The sequence below is a fragment of the Agelaius tricolor genome, unplaced genomic scaffold, assembly GCF_023055355.1.
Source record: "Agelaius tricolor isolate 1412-34295 unplaced genomic scaffold, bAgeTri1.0.p SCAF_3, whole genome shotgun sequence".
Lineage (NCBI taxonomy): Eukaryota > Metazoa > Chordata > Aves > Passeriformes > Icteridae > Agelaius > Agelaius tricolor.
The window spans coordinates 23,419,782-23,443,190 of NW_027269263.1; the positions used below are offsets into that span (position 1 = coordinate 23,419,782).

The 23,409-nt window shown below is 38.0% G+C and overlaps 1 protein-coding gene across 11 annotated transcripts in view; it reads right to left on the reverse strand.

Moving 5' to 3' along the window:
* The window catches only part of ANO4 (anoctamin 4), a 187,407-nt gene that overhangs the window by 87,837 nt on the left and 76,161 nt on the right, over positions 1–23,409 (reverse strand). For 9 of the 11 annotated variants that reach the window (XR_011678567.1, XR_011678566.1, XM_071423193.1 and 6 more), the window contains 2 exons: positions 22,920–23,056; positions 18,057–18,215 (listed from right to left, as the gene is read on the reverse strand). Coding sequence is in view for 9 of the 11 variants with exons in the window: in XM_071423193.1 (XP_071279294.1) it covers positions 18,057–18,215; positions 22,920–23,056 (296 nt within the window). In the remaining 2 variants the exon portion in view is untranslated. The remainder of the gene's footprint in view (positions 1–18,056; positions 18,216–22,919; positions 23,057–23,409) is intronic. The other 2 variants (XM_071423190.1, XM_071423187.1) reach the window with 1 other exon arrangement.

Consider the following 23,409-nt stretch of genomic DNA (forward strand, 5'->3'; position numbering starts at 1 on the left):
GAGGTGTTAGCCCATGCTGTAGGGGAAGCAGTGGGGTAATGCAAATGCTTGTTAGCACAGCTTGTTATCTTGGGTGCCGTCCCATGCTGGCATGAGTAGGATAACTGCATGGACTGGCAACACCTGGGTGAGTTTCTGCACCCAGGGTGGGTTTCTGTGCAGGACACACGTGTTCCTCTGCTCTGCAGGGAACTCACAGGACTACACTCTCACTGCTCCTTCTCAGACTTAATACAGCTTCTAATTTTCCAGGGAAGAAGTAGCACCAAAGGAAAACCAGTTAAATGAAGGGGAAAGATGCATGAGAAGAATGTGAATCACTCACAACTCTACCAGCTTCTACCATAAACTCTGCTAGTCTGGGCGACTCAAATGCTTGTTCACTCATCTAACATCTCAGTTTTCTGTGCCTTACTTACCTTACTGCAATGATTATTAGAACTGGAAAGAGTTTGAGGAGCCATCTTCTAATAATTCAGTTCACATTGTTTTAATCATTGCTACAAAACTTTCCTGCCTTCCTCATTTAAAGGCAGAGACATGAGCAAGACATTTCCCCTTTCTTCTTCCACTTTATACATACTGTTATACAGTTGTTATATTTCTTTAATAAGATGGACAAAGTGAATTTCTGAGCAACTGCATTCTGTAGTCTTACTAAGGTACTCCAAAGATCTGATACACTAAAAGGATTCAAACAAAATTTTACAAGGAAAGTTGTCTTGTAAATATGCCATATTTACAAGACAACTTGTAAATTGTTGTTGCATATGGTAGAGCATATGATAGAGCAGCCATCTCTTCAGGCATACCACCATTACTACATGAAAGGGAAGTTCTTTCCAAAGCAAAATGTGATGGTGAGAATAGGCTTAATTGCCAATATTCAGTTAAAAAAATTAGACAGTTTGACTTTCTTTTAAATCCCAAACCATGTTAAGACTGTATAAGATTTCCCACAAAAAATTAAATATGAAACCCAAAGAGATAAAGGCAAATCCATCTTAATGTGTTGTCTTTAGCAACCCACAGTTTCATGTTGATCATAAAAAGAAATCTCACAGTTTAATGCAGAATGGAAGTTTCTAGTAATTGATGGTGTACATGATTGTACATTGATGACCTGTCTGCTCAGCTAAGCTCAAAGTAATTTGACCTCTATGTAATTAGATCATTTGATGTTAAAAACCCACACATCAGAAACAGAAGAAAACCCCCACTTTCTTAAGCAAAGACGGAGTAATTATAATCTAACTGGAGACAAGGTGAAATTTAAATACATAATGTCTCTAAACTAAGAAGGCAAAATTCTGGATCCTCTGTGCATCCTTCATTTGTTAGACATGCTTTAAATGAAACAAGGTCGAGGTATGACAAGGGCAAATTATGAATTTGCTTCAGACTGTTCTAATTTATTGTGATAAAGCAATGCCCATACATGGCACAATGAATTGTCAAGGCAGACACCTAAACATGACCTCTGCTATCGATCAATTATTGCTGCTCCCAGCGTGCCTACTGACATAAGGTACTGGATGAAAACACCTCCTGTAGGACACAGAAGAGCAGAGCAGCACCAGATGGAGCTCAGTATCTTAATGGTTCAGATAAATGTGATAGAGCACAGAGAGGATTTCCTCTCCTAGTTCAGAGCTCTGATATGCAGATTTAATGAGAGGAGTTGCAGAAAAAAACAAGAAAACAGTCCTCTTTTTCTTGAAAGACAACATCACTATCACATGAGATAATGTTAGTTTTGATTTGATAGCATATGTTGCAAAGAGGTGGTACTAATCCTGAAATTGTTTGCAGAAAAAATTGGAGTTTTCAGACGCCTATGATACGTGAAATGAAGGCTACAAGTAACACATACACTAGCAAAGAATCCCCTTTCCAAATTCACTTGTACCATAGAAACTGCTGAAATGAAGATTCTTTACTTAATAGACCATACTGTCCTCTCTAGGGATAAAAAACCAAAAAATTGTCTTCAAGAAGCCCCCAGCTTACAAAAGGCAGCTTGTTCAGTGTGGGAAAGTACAAATGTCTTTTATATCTATTGAGAGATAAATAGTTCTAGCTTTTTTGGGTTGTTTTTTTTTGTATTTTGCCCATTTCTTATAAGGGCTGTGCCTCTCAGAGCTGCAGCAAAGAATTCACAGCCCATAACAGAAGTTACAAAAGAGTTTTACCTCTTTGGTACTATTCAGATCCTTTTATTCAGTGCAAAATTTTGGAGTGGAATTGAAATTCTCATCTATTGTACCTCTGGAACACGTATGCTTACAGCAATCTGTTTCGTTCTCTTCTACAGGGAAGCAGAGAAACGTAACATGGAAATAAAATCAATATCTCACTTCACTTAATAATCCCAGATTTTCAAGCTCTGTATAGATGCACTGTGATAGACATTTTCTTCTATTACAGAGATTTCCTGACAAGAAAATGATAATTCCCCTAGATAATTTTTGTAATAAGTCAATATGGCCCATACATGAATGGCTCTATAGACAATAATAATTTTGTTGAAAGGAATTTTCTTAAAAGCATGGCATTTTGGGCCCAATGAATATTATAAAAGATATTTCAAAACTGGAGAGAAATTCCATTAGTGTTGCATCACTAGAAAACAGGGAAAATTTTGCAAATTGCAGAACAGTATCTCAACAAACCACCTCTTAGGGTATTATAATTGCACATACACTGCAGGCTGTTATTCCTGTCAAATATTTAAAATATAACATCCAGTGTGTCTGAGAAATGCAGGGTAGGAATGTGCTTTGCATCATTTGATGCAGCTTTGCAGAGTCACTACAATTATTTGTGCTTTACAAACACACATACACTGTCATGCATAACCTCTTTTGAATGTCAGAGCAGAGTGGTGAATTGGTTAGGGAAGAAATGGTATTAAAATTGTATGGCACACACCTCTCCTAGTTCTTGGTACTGGGGACTGAAAGCTTTGAACTGAATTGTCATCATCACTGCAGCACAGCTGGTGAATTTCTTTTCTAAAATAATGTTATTACCAGACTGCCTACAATTGCCATATTGCTCTTCAAAAAAGGAAAGATTACAAAATTATAAAAATTAACTAATTTCTTCACCACAATATCTCAAAGCAACTCCCCCCTTTCTGTGTCTTACACACATATCCAGAAACACAACTGACAAGTACTTTTCTCAGTGTTTGTTTCCTTCTCCAGAATCCCATCTGCATCTTGCTTACTTATCTCCTAATTAGTCAAAGTCACATTTCTCTGACCAGGTTCCTCTCAGAGCTGCCCACAGAGGGCAGCTAGTCCTGCCCATCACTGGCTGTGTGTGACATACAATGTCACAGTCATATTTTCTGGAAAAATCCCTTCACCCAGGATTTTGCTCCTGGGAAGCTAAGAAGCTGCAGAGAAAAAGGAAAACAATATTATCTCATTGCTTCTCCTCTGTTTTGCTCATGTGGAATGTGTTTGGAGACTGTTTATCCAAAAGGTGATTGTTTCATTGGTCTCATGTGAATTGTTTTGACTTATTGGCCAATCATGGCCCAGCTCTGTCATGGCTCTGGAAGGAGTCACTAGTTTTCTTATTATCTTTTCAGCCTTCTGTAAGTATCCTTTCTGTATTCTTCAGTATAGTTTAGTATAGTATTCTTTTATATAATATAGTATCTTAAAATAATGAATTAGCCTTCTAAGAACATGGAGTCAGATTCATCATTCCTCCCTTCATCTGGGAACCCCGAAAATACAATAGTACAACAGAGGCAGCTCCAATGTCAGATCTGTGCCAATGGCAGCCTCTGGAGCACAGCCAATTACAGAGCTCTATTTTATAAAACTTCAGTTTGAAAAAGTAACAGGAAGTTATCTTAATTTTCAAACTGGAGGAACCTTGTATAAAATACACATATATTAAATTTCCCAAACTACCAAGAGAACAAGAATGAGTGGATTCTTGCTTTGCCCAGATGGTATTTAAGCACAAAAATGGGAGAAAACTGAAAGCTTTGAAATTTTTTTTTTTCTGGCAGATTTTAAGCAAAGAGCTCATCTTACAGAGATGCCATCTCCCCTTTAAAACATGAAAGGTTAACAGGAAAATATCAAAATACAAATAAGGAAAGAGCTCTGGGTAACAACTGAGCAGTCATCACCACTGTACATCATTGGTGGAAAGTGCAGTGGCAGCAACACTGACAAGAAAATAGAAAGTCTAATGTTGGAAATGTCACCAAGTGCCTAAAGTGATGCACTTATCTAACATATGAATATTTTTAATGTATAATGAAGAGCAAAGGAAAATGGGGGAGGGGGAAACCATGCTCTGTGTTTAGGCAAATGACTTCTCATGTTACATTCTAGTGTCTGACAAACACATTCTTGTAGCACAGAAGACAGAGAGGTGGCTGAGAGTTAAATGCAGAAGAGATGAACACACTGTTAGAAGCATCACTGTTAGAATCAAGAAGAGAAGCCAGAAACAGAAGCCAGAACAGGGTAACGTGCATAAAGATTAAAAAAAGAAATCAAATTAAGAGCATACAGGACTCAAATTCCCTAGTCTTTTATTTTGTATAGCTATTCAGCAGGGTGCAAAGTACAGCCTGAGTAAGAAATAGATGGATTAATTAAAGAAAAATCAGAGCAGGACAAAAAGAATGATAAAGAATTTTGGGAAACTTGACCTAGGGGGAAAGGATTGTTCAAAATACAGATGGAATTCAAAGCACCAAAGAAAATGCTAAGCAGAGACCACAGTAACATTTGAAAAACAAGTAAGGAATAGTTAGGATTAAGAAGGAATGAACTGCATTCCATTTTTCTTCTCAATCTGGCAAGAAATAACTGGATTAAATTGTAGCAGAGGAGGTTTAGGTCAGATGCTATCAAGCACCAGACAAGAATTTCTAGGACTTGGCATGTGGGGCTGTAAGGAATATATGAGTGGCTCAGAGTTCTTAGCCTGGGATAAAAGGAGAAGCCCTATGTTATGCTCTCACAAGGATATTACTGTAATAAACCCTGTCAAGAAGGCAGAAATGGTTCTTTAATCAAACTCTTTGTCCACATCCACACACACATATTTTGCTTTCACCATACTAGAATCAATAAAGAGCTATTTGATAAAAAATCACAGAGGACCCAGACAAAAGTGGTATTAAAAGCATAAGTTTCTTCAAGCACATCCGATATCCTTCAAAGTTTCAACAGTATCTCTGTGTGCTGTACTTACTGTGGAATATGTTATTATTTTACTTAAAATTGCTTTCTGAGATCTTCAGACTTATAGGCTTCAAGATCAAAATTTAGCTATAAAGGGCACCAGAAACATATCTTCCCTTTGTTAGAGCCATACACTTAACTCAATCTACAAGAGGCTAGAAACTCAAGAGTGGCACAATCAAAGAGATCAGTGCTTTTGGATATTGGTAATAGTTTTTTGGCAGCGCTCCAGGACTTTTCTGTAGATTTACATGTTTGTCAATTGTTCAGAGAGGTGCATATGCACTATTTAGAAGATACAAATTCTAAGTGTTCAAGAAAACCTGATGCATTTTGAGGTGCTCCCATTTCAGTTTTAGGAGTTTTAGGAACTAACTGTGATAATCTCTGAACACAGGATAAGGAGCGTAAGTGCAAGTAATCTATTCATGTCCAAGTACATCCTGATGAGACCTGAAGCAAACTGTGGCCCAGCACTATGTCCCAGGCCGTTGATCTAATTTTATTTTTCTGTAGCGTCATGAAATAAAATTCCAGTCCAGAGACCCTGATTGGAAAGGCTTCTGTTAGGTCATTTCTGCATCAAGAATCCAGTCATGAGTTTAGGAAATGAGGTTTTCTTTTATGTGACATATTGTCTAGTGGAAAATGTCCTTCATGCTCTACAAGTAATCTATGAAATGAATTAAGAAGATAGCACATAACAGCTTCACTAGCGAGTCATGGTTAGTCCTGTATGAACATTCCAGTGATCAGCTGTGATGCTGTTTAAGAGAGAAAAATATTCTGCTGCAACACCAAACTCAATGAGTTTTATGAAAATTGAGCAAATTGGACAAGGTTTCTAAAGATTTGTCAGGAAATAGGTGAAAATTTCACTTTAGTTTAGTTTAAAAAACTGTCCATAGAAAATAGCATGGTTTTGGTATTTCATTGGATTATATGTTTTCTCTTTTGTAAAGACAGCATTTTTAACAACTACTACAACATTTTAATATGAGATATTTAATACTGAATCTGTTTAAATGAAATATTTTCACATATTCAAAATGTTTCCCTTTCTTCAGCTAAAACTCTTTGCTGAGTCTAATCAATTTTAGTGATTATTAATTGATTGCCTTTCTCCTTTGCTGCATGCTGTTAAGATGTTCACCATAAATACAAAACAATTGTTTCAAGATGTTAAGGGCTTGTGTTGTATTTCCAAAGAGATTTCACAATCACATTTTTATAGTGGGAGCTATACAATGAGAAGGGGGCTTTTCTTACATATCTGCCATGATTTAAAGTGGATATGCCTCCACATTTTGATTTTGTAAGTATCCTCTTATGCTTTCTCACCATTATTCTAAACTACCCCCTTTCCCAAAACTCTGAAAGACTCACCTTTCCCAAACAATTTTTGTGTTGTGCCTTTTGGTTGGAATAATACATTAGTAGGAGATATGAATTGTGTTTCTTTTCATAAAACAGATAAAAATACAGCCCAAGATGGAAATGTAAATCAGCATGGCAAGCAGTCATCAATTCCCAGTCAAAACATCAAAGAACAAAAAATGTCAAATAATGGAAAAACTGCAGAAACATTAATCCATTCCATAGCTTGGGGGCTTTAGAATGGAAATTTTCAGTTGTCACACAATTCCATTAGTTGCATACTTTACATTATACCCGTACTGGGGATGATCTTGCAATCCACATATCTATTAATATAAATCTAAAGATAACACCTGGACAGAGGGCAAACAAAAAGGCTTATCTTGAGTAGTTTGTAGATATGGTGTGTGACAGGTATCTGACCCAGTTTTCCCTGCTGGACACTGGCAGGCCACTATATTTGTATCAAAACACTGGCACCATCATGTCTCTAAGCCCACTGATCCTGAGAAGTTCCCTGAAGGCTTTCTCCCAAGGAGCAGACACCACAGGTGTGATTCAGGGCTACTAAGTTTAGATGTCTGCAATGGAGAGGAACAGGCACCTTCAAGGTGTAATTCATTTGTTCTATTTTCCTCAGAATTAGATGAACTGATGCATATTAAGGGCTTGTTCCTACCTAGTCAGATTACATACATTGTCAACAGCTACAGTCAATATGATGGGTTTTTTTTTCCTCTTGGGCCTCTGCAGTAAAACCACCTTATTTTCCCTGAACTCCTGTTCCTCACCACCCACATCAACTTCTGCAGTAGCAGAGACACGTTACTTCCTACAGCTGCACCTTCATGGGTGCCTCTAGTGCACTGCTCAGCTGTCTGGGACACATCACAGCAGCAGCATTTGATCTGGAACATTTTACAAGGCCTTGGCTGCCATCCATTTCCCCCATCCCACCCTATTAATTCTTCCCGCAGAGGAGACATAGGGAAATGCAGATCTTTAAATAACAAAGCCTCCCATCAGTGTCCTCTGTACTTTAAAAGTCCTCTTGAATTTGGTCAGTACTTTCTGTATTTCATTACTTGGAGTCTTCTCTCCTGTGAATTTCTGAAGCTAATGATGATAAAATCCATAAATTTGCACAAGAACATTGACCTGGAATGTTCTAAAAATCACAGCTTCTATTCTCTCAACTGCTGTTCAGGACATTTGTTTAATCCAGTCTTAGAAAGTCACAGTTTCCAATAGCAATAGCACTCACAGTACAACTTCAAGAACTGTGGTGATGAAGGGCTAGGCTGTTCTCTATAGAAAACCTATAGAATTCTATAGAAAAAAGCCATGACCATCCTGATCTAGCATTGGTGACAGCTCTGCTTCACGAAGTTGACCTTCAGACATGCCTTCTCACCAGTGGTCTGGAGCTTCTCCAGATTCCCCAGAAAATGAGGTCACAGAATAGATTATTAACTTATAATGCACAAAAAGATGCAGAAATCTAAATACAAAAAGACAAATTTCTTGAGGAGAAGAACATGAATTTTGCATATTGTAGGACAAAGTATAGTCATGGTTTCCAGATGTATATGTCTCCATTTTGTTCTTCTCCTATCTACATTTTCACTGTGGAGAGTTTATTCTTTCTGAAAAATTTCAAAGGTTAAAAAGGTGTAAGGGATGGCTTTTAAACAAAACAAGAAAGCACAAAGTTCTTGTATTTTAAGAAATTGGAGTCAATCCTGTTATAAATGGAAAGGTCTATTTGAATCTATTAACAAAAACAAGCTGTACCTAAGAAGAGTAGTGAGTACCATGAAGACCTCCAAGAGGAAACAAAAGGGCTTTCATACTGTTTTGTCTAAAATGTAACTCTTACATATTTTTTCAAGAGGTTTCAGATAACAAAATAAAAGACAATTTGTGCACAGAAGAGAGCTTTGTAAACCAGGTAAGACTTTAAACAGGAGGACATGACTAACTGGCTGACAGAAGTTTCAGCTGGTATGGCTATGTCAGAAGCACTTTTCCCTCAGGTCAGGCTTTTTTAAACTTCATTGACAACACTACTTCATTACCACTCAAGCAGCAAAAAACATATATGTTAATATGCAGTGGATAATTCTGCATTTCATTTGAGCCCAGAGACCCATAAACACAAAGGTCTTTTTCAAGAAAGTTGAGCCCTGATTTAATTAGTTTTATTTTGTTCTGTTCCCACAATTGAGGTACAATTAATCCAAGGCACAGAGCAGCAATGCTCCACTTGCTCCATCACTGACTTAACCCTGTATAACTCCAGGCCCTCTCACTGTCTGAGAAAATCAGACAATGAGAGGGTCTGGAGTCCTTGTGCCAAGAGCAGTGGAAAGGGAACTCTCCCTCCCAGGTTCATGCATCCCTCTTGGCACTACTTGCAGAGGGGCAGCCCCACCCCAGCTCAGGCTGTAGGGGAAGATGTAAATGTCCCCAGGACCGATCATTGTTATTTGTTTTAGATGCATAATGCTGTAAATATTGTGCTGTGTTCTCAAAACCAGTTCAACACCAAAATCATTAACATAAAATGAGAATACAAAGCCTGTTGCTGGGTTTCTATATACTCTGTCTTTCTGTTCCCTAGAGACAACTTTAGATTTTTGTTTATTAAGCCATTACTGTAAGGGAGTGTTGCAGAAAACCAGTCATGTCACCTTTGGGCAATGAAAACTCTCACTGTGCATTAAGTGTTTGTAGCCTTGTGCATTATGCTTATTCCTGAGCTTCTGGCAGGTGAAACAACACCTCAAAAATAATTGCAGTTTAAGACCAGTTATTGTAAAGGTAAAGGTGACTTTTGACATATCAGGGACATCTCATATACAACCATGGTAATTTTTTCTTAATCTGTTGCCTGTCTGGTTTTTTTTTCCTTCAAAAGATGTTTGATGTTCTGATTTGTGGATGTTGATGACAGTAAATTCTTTGACAAGAAATTTTGCCTGTTCCTGAAAGAATTATGTCAGGGGCTTTTAAATTCCTATTCAGTTATCTATGTATTTTCTGTATTACCTCCCCATTCTTTGAAAGAGCCCCTTTTTTTTGAAAAGTGGATCAAGTTTTCAGCAACATTTGTTTAGTCTACTAGTTTTACAACATCCTGTTAAAGGCTGGTAATTGTCAACTCAGAAACATATTCATTTATAGGTTCTTGCACTGCAACACCTCAGATAATCAAGAAATTTATCTTTAAAAACTACATTCTGAAATTTGAATTCAGACCCTATCTCTCCAGTATTTCATTTATCTCCTAATTTTTTTTTTCTAAATTGCCATTGTGTTGTATAGCAGACATAGCATCTGAAATCTAAAACTTTTCCCTCAGAAGTTCAAGCAGCTGGAAACTCCTCCACTGTTTAGTGACTGTGGTTTTTTGGTACAGAATACTGCCTGGGAAAGGACATTGTTCTGCTTGTATCAACACATTTTCTGTAAAACATTGCTGAACAGAGACTCCTTTTGCTATGTACATTAGATAATAAGACAGTCTGATTTTCACTTGCTCTGTCTGAATTGAGATGAAATGAATAACTCAATGTTTAAAACTAAATAACTGGAAGCAATTTCATTTATAATGCTTGTGGTTAGGTTTGCATTTCAGTCTGGTTCTCTTTTTGCAGGCATAGTTGATGTCATATTGATGTCCCTGCCCATGATTTTTGCATGCAACCAGACACAGTGCTTAAAACATTAAATAACAAGCTGCACCTGCTAATAATAGTTATTCTGCTCATGAAAATACAGAGCCTGCAGGCTGCATAATTTGTACTGTAAGTTCATTAGCTCTAGCTATTTACATATTGAATAATAGGATCAGAAAAGTGAGACGCTGAAACAACTTACAAGAGTCCATGAAAGCTATGGAATTTTTGACACTGGTCACAATAGTGGAGTAACATTGAATTACACCTGTGGTGGGTTGACCCTGGCTGCATGCCAGATACCCACTAAAGGCACTCCATCACTCCCTTTTTCATCAGGACACGGGAGAAAATAGAAGAGGAAGCTTACAGCTCTAGATAAGGACAAGGAAAAATCATCCATCTGTTACCATCATGGGCCAAACAGACTTGACTTGGAGAAATTAATTTAATTTATTATTCAATCAAATTAGAATAAGATAATGAGAAATAAAACCAAACCTTAAAACACCTTCCCCCAACCTTTCCCTCTTTCCAGGCTCAGCTTCACTCGAATTTTTCTCTACCTCCTCCTACCCAGTGGTTTCTAAGGATAGGGAATGGGGGCCACAGTCAGGTCTTTATGTGTTGCCTCTGCTGCTCCTTCCTCCTCAGCAGGAGGACCTCTCACACTCTTCCCTTGATCCTCTGTGGAGTCCCTTCCACAGGAGTTAGTGCTCCACTAACTTTTGAACTTGGGTCCTTCCCACAGGCTGCAGTTCTTCATAAACTTCTCCAGGGTGTGTCTCTTTCATGGGATGCAGTCTGTCAGGCACAGATTGTTCCAAGGTGGGTCTCTTGCATGGGGTCACAAGTCCTACCAACAATCTGCTCCAGCATGGGCTCTTCTTTCCAGGAGGCCACAGGTCCTGCCAGGAGCTGGCTCCAGTGTGGACTTCCCACAGGCTCACAGCCTCCTTTGGGCATCCACCTGCTCCAGTGTGGGGTTCTCCACAGGTTACAGGTGGATATGTGCTCTCCTGGGGGCCTCCATGGGCTGCAGGGGCACAGCTGCCTCACCATGGTCTGCAGGGGAATCAGCTCCAGCAGCTAGAGCACCTCCTCCCCTTCCCTCTTCACTGACCTTGGTGCCTGCAGAGTTGTTCCTCTCACTTATTCTCATTCCTCTCTTTTGGCTGCTGGTCTGCAGCAGACTTTTTTATCTTTTTAAATACTTTATCACAGAGGTGCTCCCATTGTTGCTGATGGGCTCAGACTTGGCCAACAGCAGGTTCATCTTGGAGCTGTGTGGTACTGGCTCTGACAGATGTGAGGGTAACTTCCAACAGCTTGTCACAGAAGCCATCCCTGTAGCCCCACTTAGCACCAAAACCTTGCCATGCAAACCCAATACAGGGTCTCATCTTCTCCAAAGATAAGAAAGCCTAGTTTTGTCCAAATGCCAGTTTGGCCTAAAGGAAAGCTGTTAGCCACAGGTGACATCCTGCATGTTGCTTGACCTACCACACATGCACAATAGGGATAATCACCACTCACCCTTGTCCTAGTGCTTCCTAGTACACATCTCACATGGGCATGCTCATAGCTATCTTTCTTTCTGTCAAAAAGCTCAGAGGACAGCTGATACAATTTCAAGGGTGGATACGTGCAGAGCAAGCTCAACAAGACAGGGAAAGGATATGAGCACCAAATACAAACTCTCAGTCAGGAAAAGCTTTTCCAGCTGACCTGCAGCTTGCTTCTGGCTACCACAGAAACTCTCCTGGCAAGATGTAAAAAGTCAGTTGACCATAGACTAAGTACTCTGGTTTAAGCTGTATGCCTGGTTGATTAAATTACATCTATAGGAGCAATAAACTACACGAAAGTTATTGTTCTTTCAATAACTGGATAAAATGAAGTCATAACTGAAAAAATAAACTTGGAATCAACTATAAAGGCACTGAGATTTTATTGTGTGTGGCTCAGAGAACCAAATTACATAAGCTACATTTATAAAACACCTTTTCTAACTCAGATCTGCAAGCGCCACTTGGGGTCTGGAAGTCAGCTCAATTCTTTTCTACCCATGAATCACAATCAGAAAAAAAAAAATTTATGTAACAGGAATCTCATGAACAATTGCGCTGATGACGCACAAACCAGAAAAAAGCAGATCAGTCTCTCATAACTGTTTTGGTTGTGCAGTACTAACAACAACAACAACAAAAAGCAGTAGATGTCATTTTTTTTCCAGAAAGTTGATAGTATTTCATTAAGTTCAGATGCAATAGCTGTTGATTATAATGTCTGTTTCACATCATCACTTTCTGAACACTCTGCTCAGAAGTTTCACTCTTTGAAGTTCTTAGCTTTTTCTTGGTCTTTATTTCTAAGTTTTAGCTCACTTTGACATGGTCATGGGTCTATTTTCCTTTTATACTCTGGGATGTGCTAAAAGTCACGGAGATACTCTGCGTGTTCTTTCTGTCAGCTGTAATTTCCCTCAACATTCATCATCTTGAAAGCAGACTCCAACTTGCTGCTAAATATAAGTATCTTACTGAATACATGTTTCTAGCTTCTTATGTCCTGCCCCATTAGCACAAAGTTACAGCTACATTAAAAGAAACTGCTTTATACAACTATTATAGCTCTTCAAGAACCTATCTATATTTGCTTGCAAACTTGAAAAGTCGTGAAAGAATAGTATGCTGTAATTATATTGCATCAACTACTGAAAAATATTTCAAAATATAACTTCTAGGGTCATGTTAACATAACTTAAGACTCAGCGTATACCCACTAGTAGATATTTGTTCATACAGTACAGCTAAAGCTTATACTGTGCCTTTCTTTCTTGTCCTTTTGGGTTTTCCCCAGAGAACAACTATTATGTATTTCTACTGCCTATTGTATACACCAGCTGTGTTTTTGCTGCCAGATGTTGCACCAGAAATGTCAGCTGCTGCTTGAGGCAGGGAGCAAATGCAATTAGAGGTGCCCTGGTGACAGCTTGACACTTATGGTGGCAAAGTTTAAATCTCTAATCAGGCATGTAAGTCAAAAACCCACACAACTTGGATTCTTCCAAAAGCTGGACCAGCACTACACTGACATCATTTCTCAGGGAGATGCAAAGATCAATGTGCCAGCAGAAGTCCAAATGGATTGGCTGTTACTTGCAAAACATCTGAAGTTAGCTTCTGAAGCACATTGTGCATGCAGTAGCTGTGAGGAGTCCAGCTTTCCAGGACAGTAAGGAATGTTATTGGTTTAAAGTAGTTAATTGCTTTTATACTGAGACATTAGTTACCATATATATACAAAATATATAAAATAAAAGGTCTGAATATTATTTTCACTACTCATGTGGTTAGTTCCCATTTACTTCACTTCTATCACTCACTGTCTACTTGTCTGTCAAGTAGAAAGCTTCCACAAGTAAACTGTATGAAATCAACTTATAATCTATAAATTAAAAACTTTGAACAAAATCATTAAGCATAATATATTAAGTACATTTAGTAGTAGAAATACTCTGTATGACATAGCTTGGTGTAGTCATAAGAAGTAGAAAAACCAAAACCATCATGCTATGTTCATACTAAATGCAGTCTGTTCCTAGGACTACATGATCAGATCCTAACCCAACATCAGATTCATTTTGGATAGATTGTTCTTAGTTAAATGCAAGATGACCTTCTTCTTTTTCTCTTGTACAAATTACTCATGCAAGTGTAGTCTGTGTTTGTTGATCCAGCATAAATTTCTCACCTCTATCCTGCATTTACATTACTTTACAGTGCAGCTTAAAAAGTTTGCAAGTGAATCAGTAATACAAGTTAGCTGCTGCATGCTGGCCACCTCCATGCATGACCTATTTTGATAGTATAGTTTGAAGTATCTTACTGAAACATTTCTGTAATACTGTATTTGTCTACCAGACCTGCATAGATACTCTTGATGGCAACTGAGTTCTACCTGGTCATTTAGGAAAGGTAAATGGTAATTCATGCTGCAGGAATAATTTGGTAAAAGGGTACCTCTCCAAATTTTGGCCAAGAGGTTAAATTTATAAATATTTGTTCTTGTGAAAAATACCATGGGTTCAAAGTAATTCTGACTCTTCATTCTCTCTTGAATAAACAGGTTTTCCAGAAATTGCTGGGCCACAGGGAGAAACATTTAATTTGGAATGGATGCTATCTATATTTTCTCTTCACATAAAACTGATCACAAGTCATTCTCTTCTGCATGTCAGTGGGTTGATCTAAGTCTCAGGTTTATCTTGTATTAAGATAAATCTGAAATGTACCATCACAATGTGGACAGTAACACCCTGTTAACCTTTTGCCCACCAGCTCTGTAAGGGATGAGTCTCATGTGATATTTACAGGTGGTATCAGTGCCTACAAACTTACAGTGTGATTGGTACCTCATCTCCTGTAAGAACATGCTCCACTTGGAGAATGTCCTCTCCATTTTCCCCACAAATAAGTCTTTTTCAAAGAGTATTGAAAAATGAGAGCAGCAGGGTCATTGAGGATCCCAGAGCCAGGATATCATAGTTACTTATCTCACTTGTGAGACATTGGAAAAGAGAATAAATCAACAAAGGAATTGCTTCACCTGGCTGAAAAGAAAATACAGTCTCTTTTCCAGGAATTACCTACAGTTTTGATTACCTTATTTGAGCATCTCTGCATGTGATCACGTGTTGAATGTGGTCTGCAGGTGTCTGGCTGTGACAGGGTCAACACACTCATCCTATCCAGAACCAATATACACAGAAAAGCAGGGGGAAGCATCATAAAATTACTTGTGCTGTATCACTCAATTAGCATTCACTCTTAGAGTTTTGTTTTCAATTTAAAATCTTTACTATTTAATTTTATTTTTCTAATTTTTAATTTTTTTCATCCTTTAAAAATATTTTATCATTATTTTTTTCTTTATTATTATTTTTCTTTTTTTGTTAAAATTTTCATTATTTTAATTATCTGCTCCTTGGTCTGGGATCCTCTCATTGTTTATTACTGTATGTACTGAGCACCAAATCTGGCAGAACTTCCAAGGCAGAGTGGTGTGGTACAGTTGAAGACTGTGAGTGTGAATTTGTTGGGGAATATCTGCAAAATATTATCACCTTTTCCTGGAGTGAGAAACATGTGTCTGCTCAGACCTTTCTCAGTTACATGGTCTTGACACTGTGCCTGAAGTTATCTCAGCTGTTGTGAATTTGTTTCTGATTCCCTCTCTCATTTCATGCTGCTAAGTGAGCACTGCTCCCTGCATTCACCACTTCCTGGGAATTTCCCTGTGCTGAATTTGTCAGTGAGCCACTGCAGTGCACTTTTCCCTCCCTGCAGTAAGGAATATGGGTTTGAAATTGCAGTGTGCAGGATAGCTCTGTAAATTTTCCTCTCTGCCAATGGTTTCATGTTAAAAGGACAGGGCTAACACAATCAAATGCCAAGATATGAACAGCTGGTAGCCAAAAGAGAATGAACCAATAACCACATAAAATTCATGGAAGGTAAAAAATTTCTTTCAGTCCAACAGTTACTACCTATTGCCTCTGAAATTGTTCTGTAGCCAAAGAAATAGGCAGTTTTCTCATTTCATCTGGGAGCAAACTTTTTTCCAGTGGAAGCAGTATAGTGCATGTGAACAACTTGAAAAAAACGCTGCAGTTAAAATTTTCCAGAATTAAGACTCAAAATGATGCACAATCTCAAAAATAGGAGAAGTAAAAATAATGAGAAATAATCTAGACACTAGGTGATCATTCAGCTAAGTTTAAAGCTAAGTGTTATGCAGCACTGTTCTTAATCTCTGGAGATGGGGGAAGGAGTGTACTAAGAATGTATATATTTACTTCAGGATTATAATTTAATTTAGAAACCAACATGATCATAAAATGTACATGCTAGAGTTTAGTTTTAGGTCAGAGTGTTAAAAAAGATTTCTACCCTTGATTTTAAAAACATTAGCCCAAGTCATGTAGCACAACCTCATTTTGATCATTCTGTGTTTAGAAAATGTACAATTACTGATGCTGGCAAGAAGTCACACCAAGGGCAAATGAGATCAGTAAGAAATAAAACTGCATGTCACTAGCAAAATAGAAACTGAAATGAATAATCAAATTGGCAGATCATTAATGCAGCCTAGGCAGCAAAGTCCAAATAAATGATCTTGAAAGCCAAAAAAAAATCCTCTATAGCAAGCGCTTAAATCATCAATTTGAAAAAGTTTTCAGCACAGAATGTTGCAATAAGTTTCATAATACTTAAAATATACAGTGATTTCATAGCTTTCACTGCTGACCTTAGCACAGTAATAAATCTGCAAAAACCACAAAGTAGGAAAAAATTTATTTGAAACCATTGGACATATGTATTAATAGGTAGGATTCCTTCCCCATTTGTTTTCTACACTGCCCAAATTTTAAAGACTTTGTCAGCATCTCTCCTGGTGGAAGCAGGGCAGAATTCTAGGATATGAAGGTGAATAGTTGCAGCAACACTCCCCTGTTCTTGAATGTTGGGTTACAACTCCTATAGGCAGTAGCACGTATACTGGAAATGTAATAATGAACAATCTCTGGCATTGAAAACATCTATCAATTACTGCAGCACGGAAGATGATGACTTCCAGCTTATTTGAAGGAATAGTTTAGGGTAACTTTTGGTGGAACCAGTAAAATGCTCTTAATACACTTACATACACAGTAATACAGGACATAGGCGCATACAGTACCCATGTTCAACCAAAACCATTTAAAGAAAAGAAAAATTTTCATTTTTCTGTAAAGGCTTCCCTTTTTCCCTCCCCAATGTTCTCCAAAGAACTGTGCATGTCAAGCACACAGACAGAATATTTACACATGTACCAAGAATTCAGTGAAAGAAAGGGAGATGTGTAACACCTATATCCTGAAAATTTCTCTTCTGTTTCCATCAGTGGCAGTATGACAATGCATATTAGCATGAGTGTGAGTCCACCAGGCACAAATAAAAGTAAACACTAAGCAATGGCTGTTCTGGATGGAAGTGAGGCTTAAGCCCTGCTTAAGTACATTATCAAAGTTTAAGGAAGATCATAGGCTTGGCAAAAGAGATATGGTCTCTTTAAACCTTGCTCCAGCTACCTAACATATCAATACACTTTAGACACTTACCATTAATTTCTACACTCTTGTCCATAAAAGAGTATATATTTTATTTAGGACATTATGTAAGAAATAATGTAGATATAAATGATTCATATGTACTGCCCAATTATTTCAATGCTTAGAGTTAAGACAGGAGAAACTTTAAGCTGTTTTCAAACTATTAAAATACTTGTCATGTCTGTATGCCTATGCTGATAGATAAAGGAAGGCAGGGATATAGTTAGGTCTCTGGAAAGAGTACCAGGAGCCTCAGCAAATAGTGGAGCACATAGCTGGAAGAAAATGTAGGTGCAAAAATATTGATTGCACTCAGTAGAATTCAGGCCATTCAAACCCAGCACTTGTTTTTTGTATTGCACAGCACACCAGATGAAATTCTGTAGCCTACTTGTGCATAAGGTAGAAAAAGATGACTGTAATGGCCTGTTTGGCCTTCAGTCCCTGTGTCTGATTTTCCTTTAGGCTACACTTTTGCTGCTCTGGCCTATATTTAGGCATGCTTAAAAGCATTTTTCTACTGCTACAACAGAGTGAAGGAGTTTCAGAGTAAACAAATCATACCCCCAGATTCTATATAACTTCAACATGAAAGTATTTTTAAGGAATATCTCTTACTTCTTTTTCCATTTGAAGTCCTTCTGCTCTGATATTTCTCTCAAATACTTCCCTCTTCTCTGTCTGTGGATTAGATTTTCTATACACAAGGATGTAGTCAATCCGACATTTCCCATCTCTAAAATATAGTCCATTGGTTTTGTTCTTATCAGGTACTTCCTGCAAAGAGAAAATCAAGCATTTCAGTAATGTTAATTTTCCTTGATAATTGCTGCATTGCTGTTGGCATCATCAGTTTTCAGTACTACTCAACAGGAGAGATAAGGAATCACAAGCTGTTGAAGTTTTAGGCTCTTCACATACAGTGCTTCTGACATCATCTGAGAGGAGCAAAGACTTCCCTATTAAGGGGGTCTCAAGGGGCATCAGGAGGTCTAAGGAAAATGCTTGGACATATGGGGATGGGATAGGAGAGAATAGAAAACACAAGCAAACCTCCCTCTCCCACTACTCTCCCTAAGTTTAGGAACAATTTCTATAAATTTCTACAAATTTCTATAAAATAGATTAGAGAATAGTGTTACTGAAGCGTAAATTTAAAATTAAGAACTTAGTATGGCTGAATGTCTTTGTACATGTGAAAAGAGTAACCATTAACATTACCACTATGGTTTACTGTAGTGAGAAACACTAAAACCTGGCACAGAGATTTTCTTTACTTTGCCCCATAGGACACAGACAACAATATGAAGGTTCTGTGCTGACCTCACCATGCCTCATCAAACTAACTACTGAATATTCCTTGCATAAGGAACAGCTGAGGATGGATTTATTTGGAAAGAACTATTGGTTTGTAGGTGTGGCAGCACATAAAATCAATAAAAGCAATAAGTACTGTCTCTTTTCTTTATGTATTAAAAAAAAGTGCCTGTTCAAATGTTTGGTCTGACAGAAAAACACAACTTGATTTCACTGTTAATAAGAGGATGAACAGGTCACTCCCCTGAGGTATAAAATACCAAACTACTGGGTCTTTTTCCAGTAAGTCATGAGATGAAATTCTCTACAGATCCTCCTCACAATTTAACACTACTTCTATATTATACAGGTTCTGCCCAGAGTTTAAGCCTTCACTTTCTGACAAGTTGAAATTGCATGGCAGTTTGCAATGGTTGGAGCAATGGTCTCATACAGGAAATGTACACTGTGAAGGATACATGGGAACAAACAGCACTCCCTCTGAGCAGTATAAAGGGCAGGGACCCTCAAGAACCTCAAGATCAGTCCAGCTCTAAGCTGAAGGGAAGGTTAAGCTAATTTACCTCTGTTTTTCCAAAACTCACTCTACTATTTCTGACAAAAATAGCCCTGCCCTACAATATACAATCAAGTCTCTGAAAAAAAAAAGAATATTTTGACTTTCACATATGGGGGAAGGAGGGAATTTTCAAAATACTTTCCCCATAAAACAATTGCTTCTGAATTTAAATCACAAAGTGAACATTATAATAGGAAAAATTATTTTTACAGGAAAACCTCCCAAAACAATTTTCCCATTCAAAGAGTTTAGTATAAGCTATCTTTCTGATTCTCAGCAGGCATTTTGATTAAATGGAAAAACCAATGAAAGCATCCCAAATGTTCCATCCTCTTGGTACATCCAGTTCCCTAAAGGAAGAAGGGAATTTTTCTAGCATTCTTTCATTGCAGTGTCTAGCTCCTGACACAACTTAGGGCAGTCTTGATACAGTGGAACAGTTCTTAGAGCCCAAAAAGAAGGCAAGAAAAAGGATTTAATCTCTAAGGAAAAAACAGTAGCAAACTATTTATATCTATACTGCATATCATGCTGATAAATGATATTATCAGGATATGAGAAGTATTTTTCATAGAACATCAAATGTGAAAACAGCTCAGGAGACACATTTTATCTTTTTCCATTAAAACTCTCTGTCGAGAAGACATAAAAAAAGCCCCAACAGCCCAAAGAGTATTTAAGGTTATTTAAATAAAGGAAGGGTGTGGCAGGAGATTTAGAGGCTGTGGGTCAGCTTGGTGGTCCTGTTGTGATTTCTAACCCTCCTGGCAAGCCTCTTGTTCAGTAGTCAGAGTCATATGTGGTTTTAGTGTAATAGGAAAGGAGCTGTAGAGCGAAACAATCCATCCTGAGGATCTGCTGTGTATGCTATGTAAACTTAAGGGCTCACTTTGGGCCCACTGTAATCTGGTCTGAAGGACTCATTGGATTTACATCCATAAGGGATACAGGTTTAAAATTCAGCACTGCTCTGGACCACAAAGAAATCATGGGTAGGGGGAATTGAGAGATCCAGTTCAAATGTACACTCCTCATCTGAACTCAGAGCCATCCTGAGAGTGCAGGAGTGACTCCACTGGAAAAATTGATTTGCCCCTTCATATGTTTCTTCTTTCTCTGAAGAAAATTGGTTTGCCCTGCACTGACTCATCAGTGAATGCAGAACCTTATACTAAAGAGAACCTATGAGATTCGGCCAAGGGATTTGGCTTGTTGGACTTCAAATATGACTGCTGGGGACAATTACTTCTCTTGGGCTTGTGAAACACTACTAGCTACAGTATTGTAATTTTTCACTCAGAAAGGCAGCTTGGACACCCTTATCTGTACTTAAAGATCCTTTTCATTTTAGGAACACTGTGTGTCAAAGCCAGACTAATAAAGTCTATTAGACTGTTACAGCCTCTGGGAAGGGACCCTTTCTCTGGCTCTCTGTTACAGACTCTAAGGCAACTTTATAGACTGAGTCTGGACTTGCAAGAACTCTTGAGGATCTAACATGATACTGAGACAGTCAGGGTTCAGCAGTGTCAACTTCAGGACTTGTGCATCATCCAAGTATTGTAATACTCTGGCTTATGCAATGCCAGACAGAAACTTGTCCTACCTTCCTCCAGATATTGCATCTCCCTTACCTGTGTAACAAAATCAAAATTCTGTTTTCCTAAACTGATGAAGAAAAAATATATAGCACTAGATCTGCCTGGTTTTTGGTGAAAAAGTGGTGTAGTCATGTATGTCAAACCTCCCTTCTTTCATCTAAAAAAAGGCTGCTGGAAGAAAGTAGAACCGTGAAGACTTCACTCTAACAAGAAGCTCAGCATTTCTGTCTATCTTTACGACTGTGCTGTAATACAATACATATTGTATAATTTGCACTTGTTTTCCAAGGAATACAGCAGTTTTTATATTCTCAGGTGCTCAGCTAGGAACCATCAGGATTCAGACATGACTCATACACATGCATATGCTAGGAGAGCTTTAGGCCAAGGGGCTTACCCACACATATCCATACAAACCATGCAACATCTGAACAGTGTATCTTTTCCTTCTAGAGTTCAGCAGGGACCAAGTACTTTGAAACTCTTTTTGGCAGGCTGCAGCATCCCTTAACTCCCATTAAGACTTTCAATTTTCACCTTTTTTTCCCCCATCTTATACCTATATGTGACCAACATTGCTATTTTCCTCAGCTATGATTACAAAAAGACCCCTTAAATCTGTTCATATTCCTCAAAGGTTTTCCCTTTCCCTTAAAAAAAAAACCAAAAAAGAACACATCTAAGAGAAAAAAAAAAGTTTTGAGGTATTGTTTTTTCAATATCATTACATTAAAACCAGCATGTCCTTCTGATCATTTTATGCTATTTTTTCCTCTTTAACTTACAAAAATCGTGTGCCTTTCACCTGATCCTTTTTGCTACTGACCATATGGTACATGTTCCCAAAATGCAACATGGGACTATCATGTCAGATTAGCCTATTATGGTGCAAGCAGGCAAAGAGAGTCCTTTTTACATTGTACAGGAAGCTAAGGAAGAGCTATGATTAAAGAAGATGAAATTGTGAGCAAGGTCAAACATATTCAGGGTGCCCTGAATTTTGTTGCTTTAATTATCTGTCTAAACATTTGAGGAGTGCAGCTCTCTATGGGCTGAATTTCTGGAACAAAGAAAATCTCTGTCTCTCTCCTCAGCAGTGTTGCACAAAAGAATTTGCACCACAAAACCCTCTAGCTCTTGAAAAAGATTGCCTCTTCTAAACTCTATCAAAACTAGTAAACAAAAGAGGGTCAGGGCAGGGCCCTCAGCAATGTCCTGTGGTTTTCCACTCTTTTTTAATTACTAGCATGGTCCCTGCCAGTTCTGATCTGTTCCAGTCAGCCCTCTGCCAAAAATTCCTCAGGAAAAACTTGCAGGTAACATCAGACCAGTCCAGTAAGGTGCCTCAAAATAGCTCCATTCCTGAGGTGGAGGAAGGGAGAAAAGTCCCTGGTTTCTTCACTTGCTGAGGAAACAACCATAACATCCATGGGTGTCAGGGCAGTGGGAGGCAAAATTAAAGGGCATATTGTTCCTTTCTTCATAAAAGACACAGGAAGAAATTAAGACCCAAATTTTCATCATGGGTCCATGACACTTTGCCTGCTTTAGGACAGATTTTAAAAGGGATTGTGTTCTCAATATTTCCTCCCTGGTATGTTCTCTGAATCACCATTATGCACCATCAGGTGATAATTGTTCCTCATTGCAAGGGAATGCATCTCATAACTGACACCCAATGCTTCTCATGGGAGTTGTAGATAAATCCCCTCCACACTCTTTCCCCTTAAAGGATGGATATAGGGAAAACTTTTCTAGAATTTTCAGAAGCATTGAAGCCTTAGATTAGTATAGATGTTTCACTGAGGGTGCATGAAATCAAAACTTTTGAATTTGAGATATTCTATATTTCAGCATTAAAATCTTAGAATGGGAAACCAGTTCTCATGGAAAAGATTAGACACAATTTGATGTAGAGAATGAGATTTTAAATCAAATTACATTTATTACATCTTTATAATGGGCACGAATAAATATTGTTTTAATAATTCTGTGTGTCCTTACCTCTCCCACAACTTCCAGCCTGCTGGCATCATCAGAAGTACTGGTCAAGTTACCATGGTGAAGCAGGGAATCATCATCTTTGGAAGGGCTGTTCACACCTTCTAACTCATCAAAAAAAATGTTCACATCCTTAGCTACTAAAAAACAGAAAACAAAAATATACATTCAAATCACCTCTGAACCAAATGAAGACAGCAACTATTAACCCATCAATAATTTCACTTTTTAGTTCTGGTATAAATAGATACCATTTAATCTTAAAGTCTGATGAGTGTTGTTGGAATGCTTTCTTCATCAATGAGCTACATAAAGGTTTAGGACACCACAACACCTCTCCGATGAAAAATAAGCAATCTGCTGTCACAATAAAACAGACATTAGCTATCTTTTCAGCTTCTTTTGGGGCAAATGGCTTAAATGACTAGCTTCTGGATTAATATTGTCTCTGGAAGTTTCTTAGGAGGCAGATTTTTAACCTACTATACAAAGT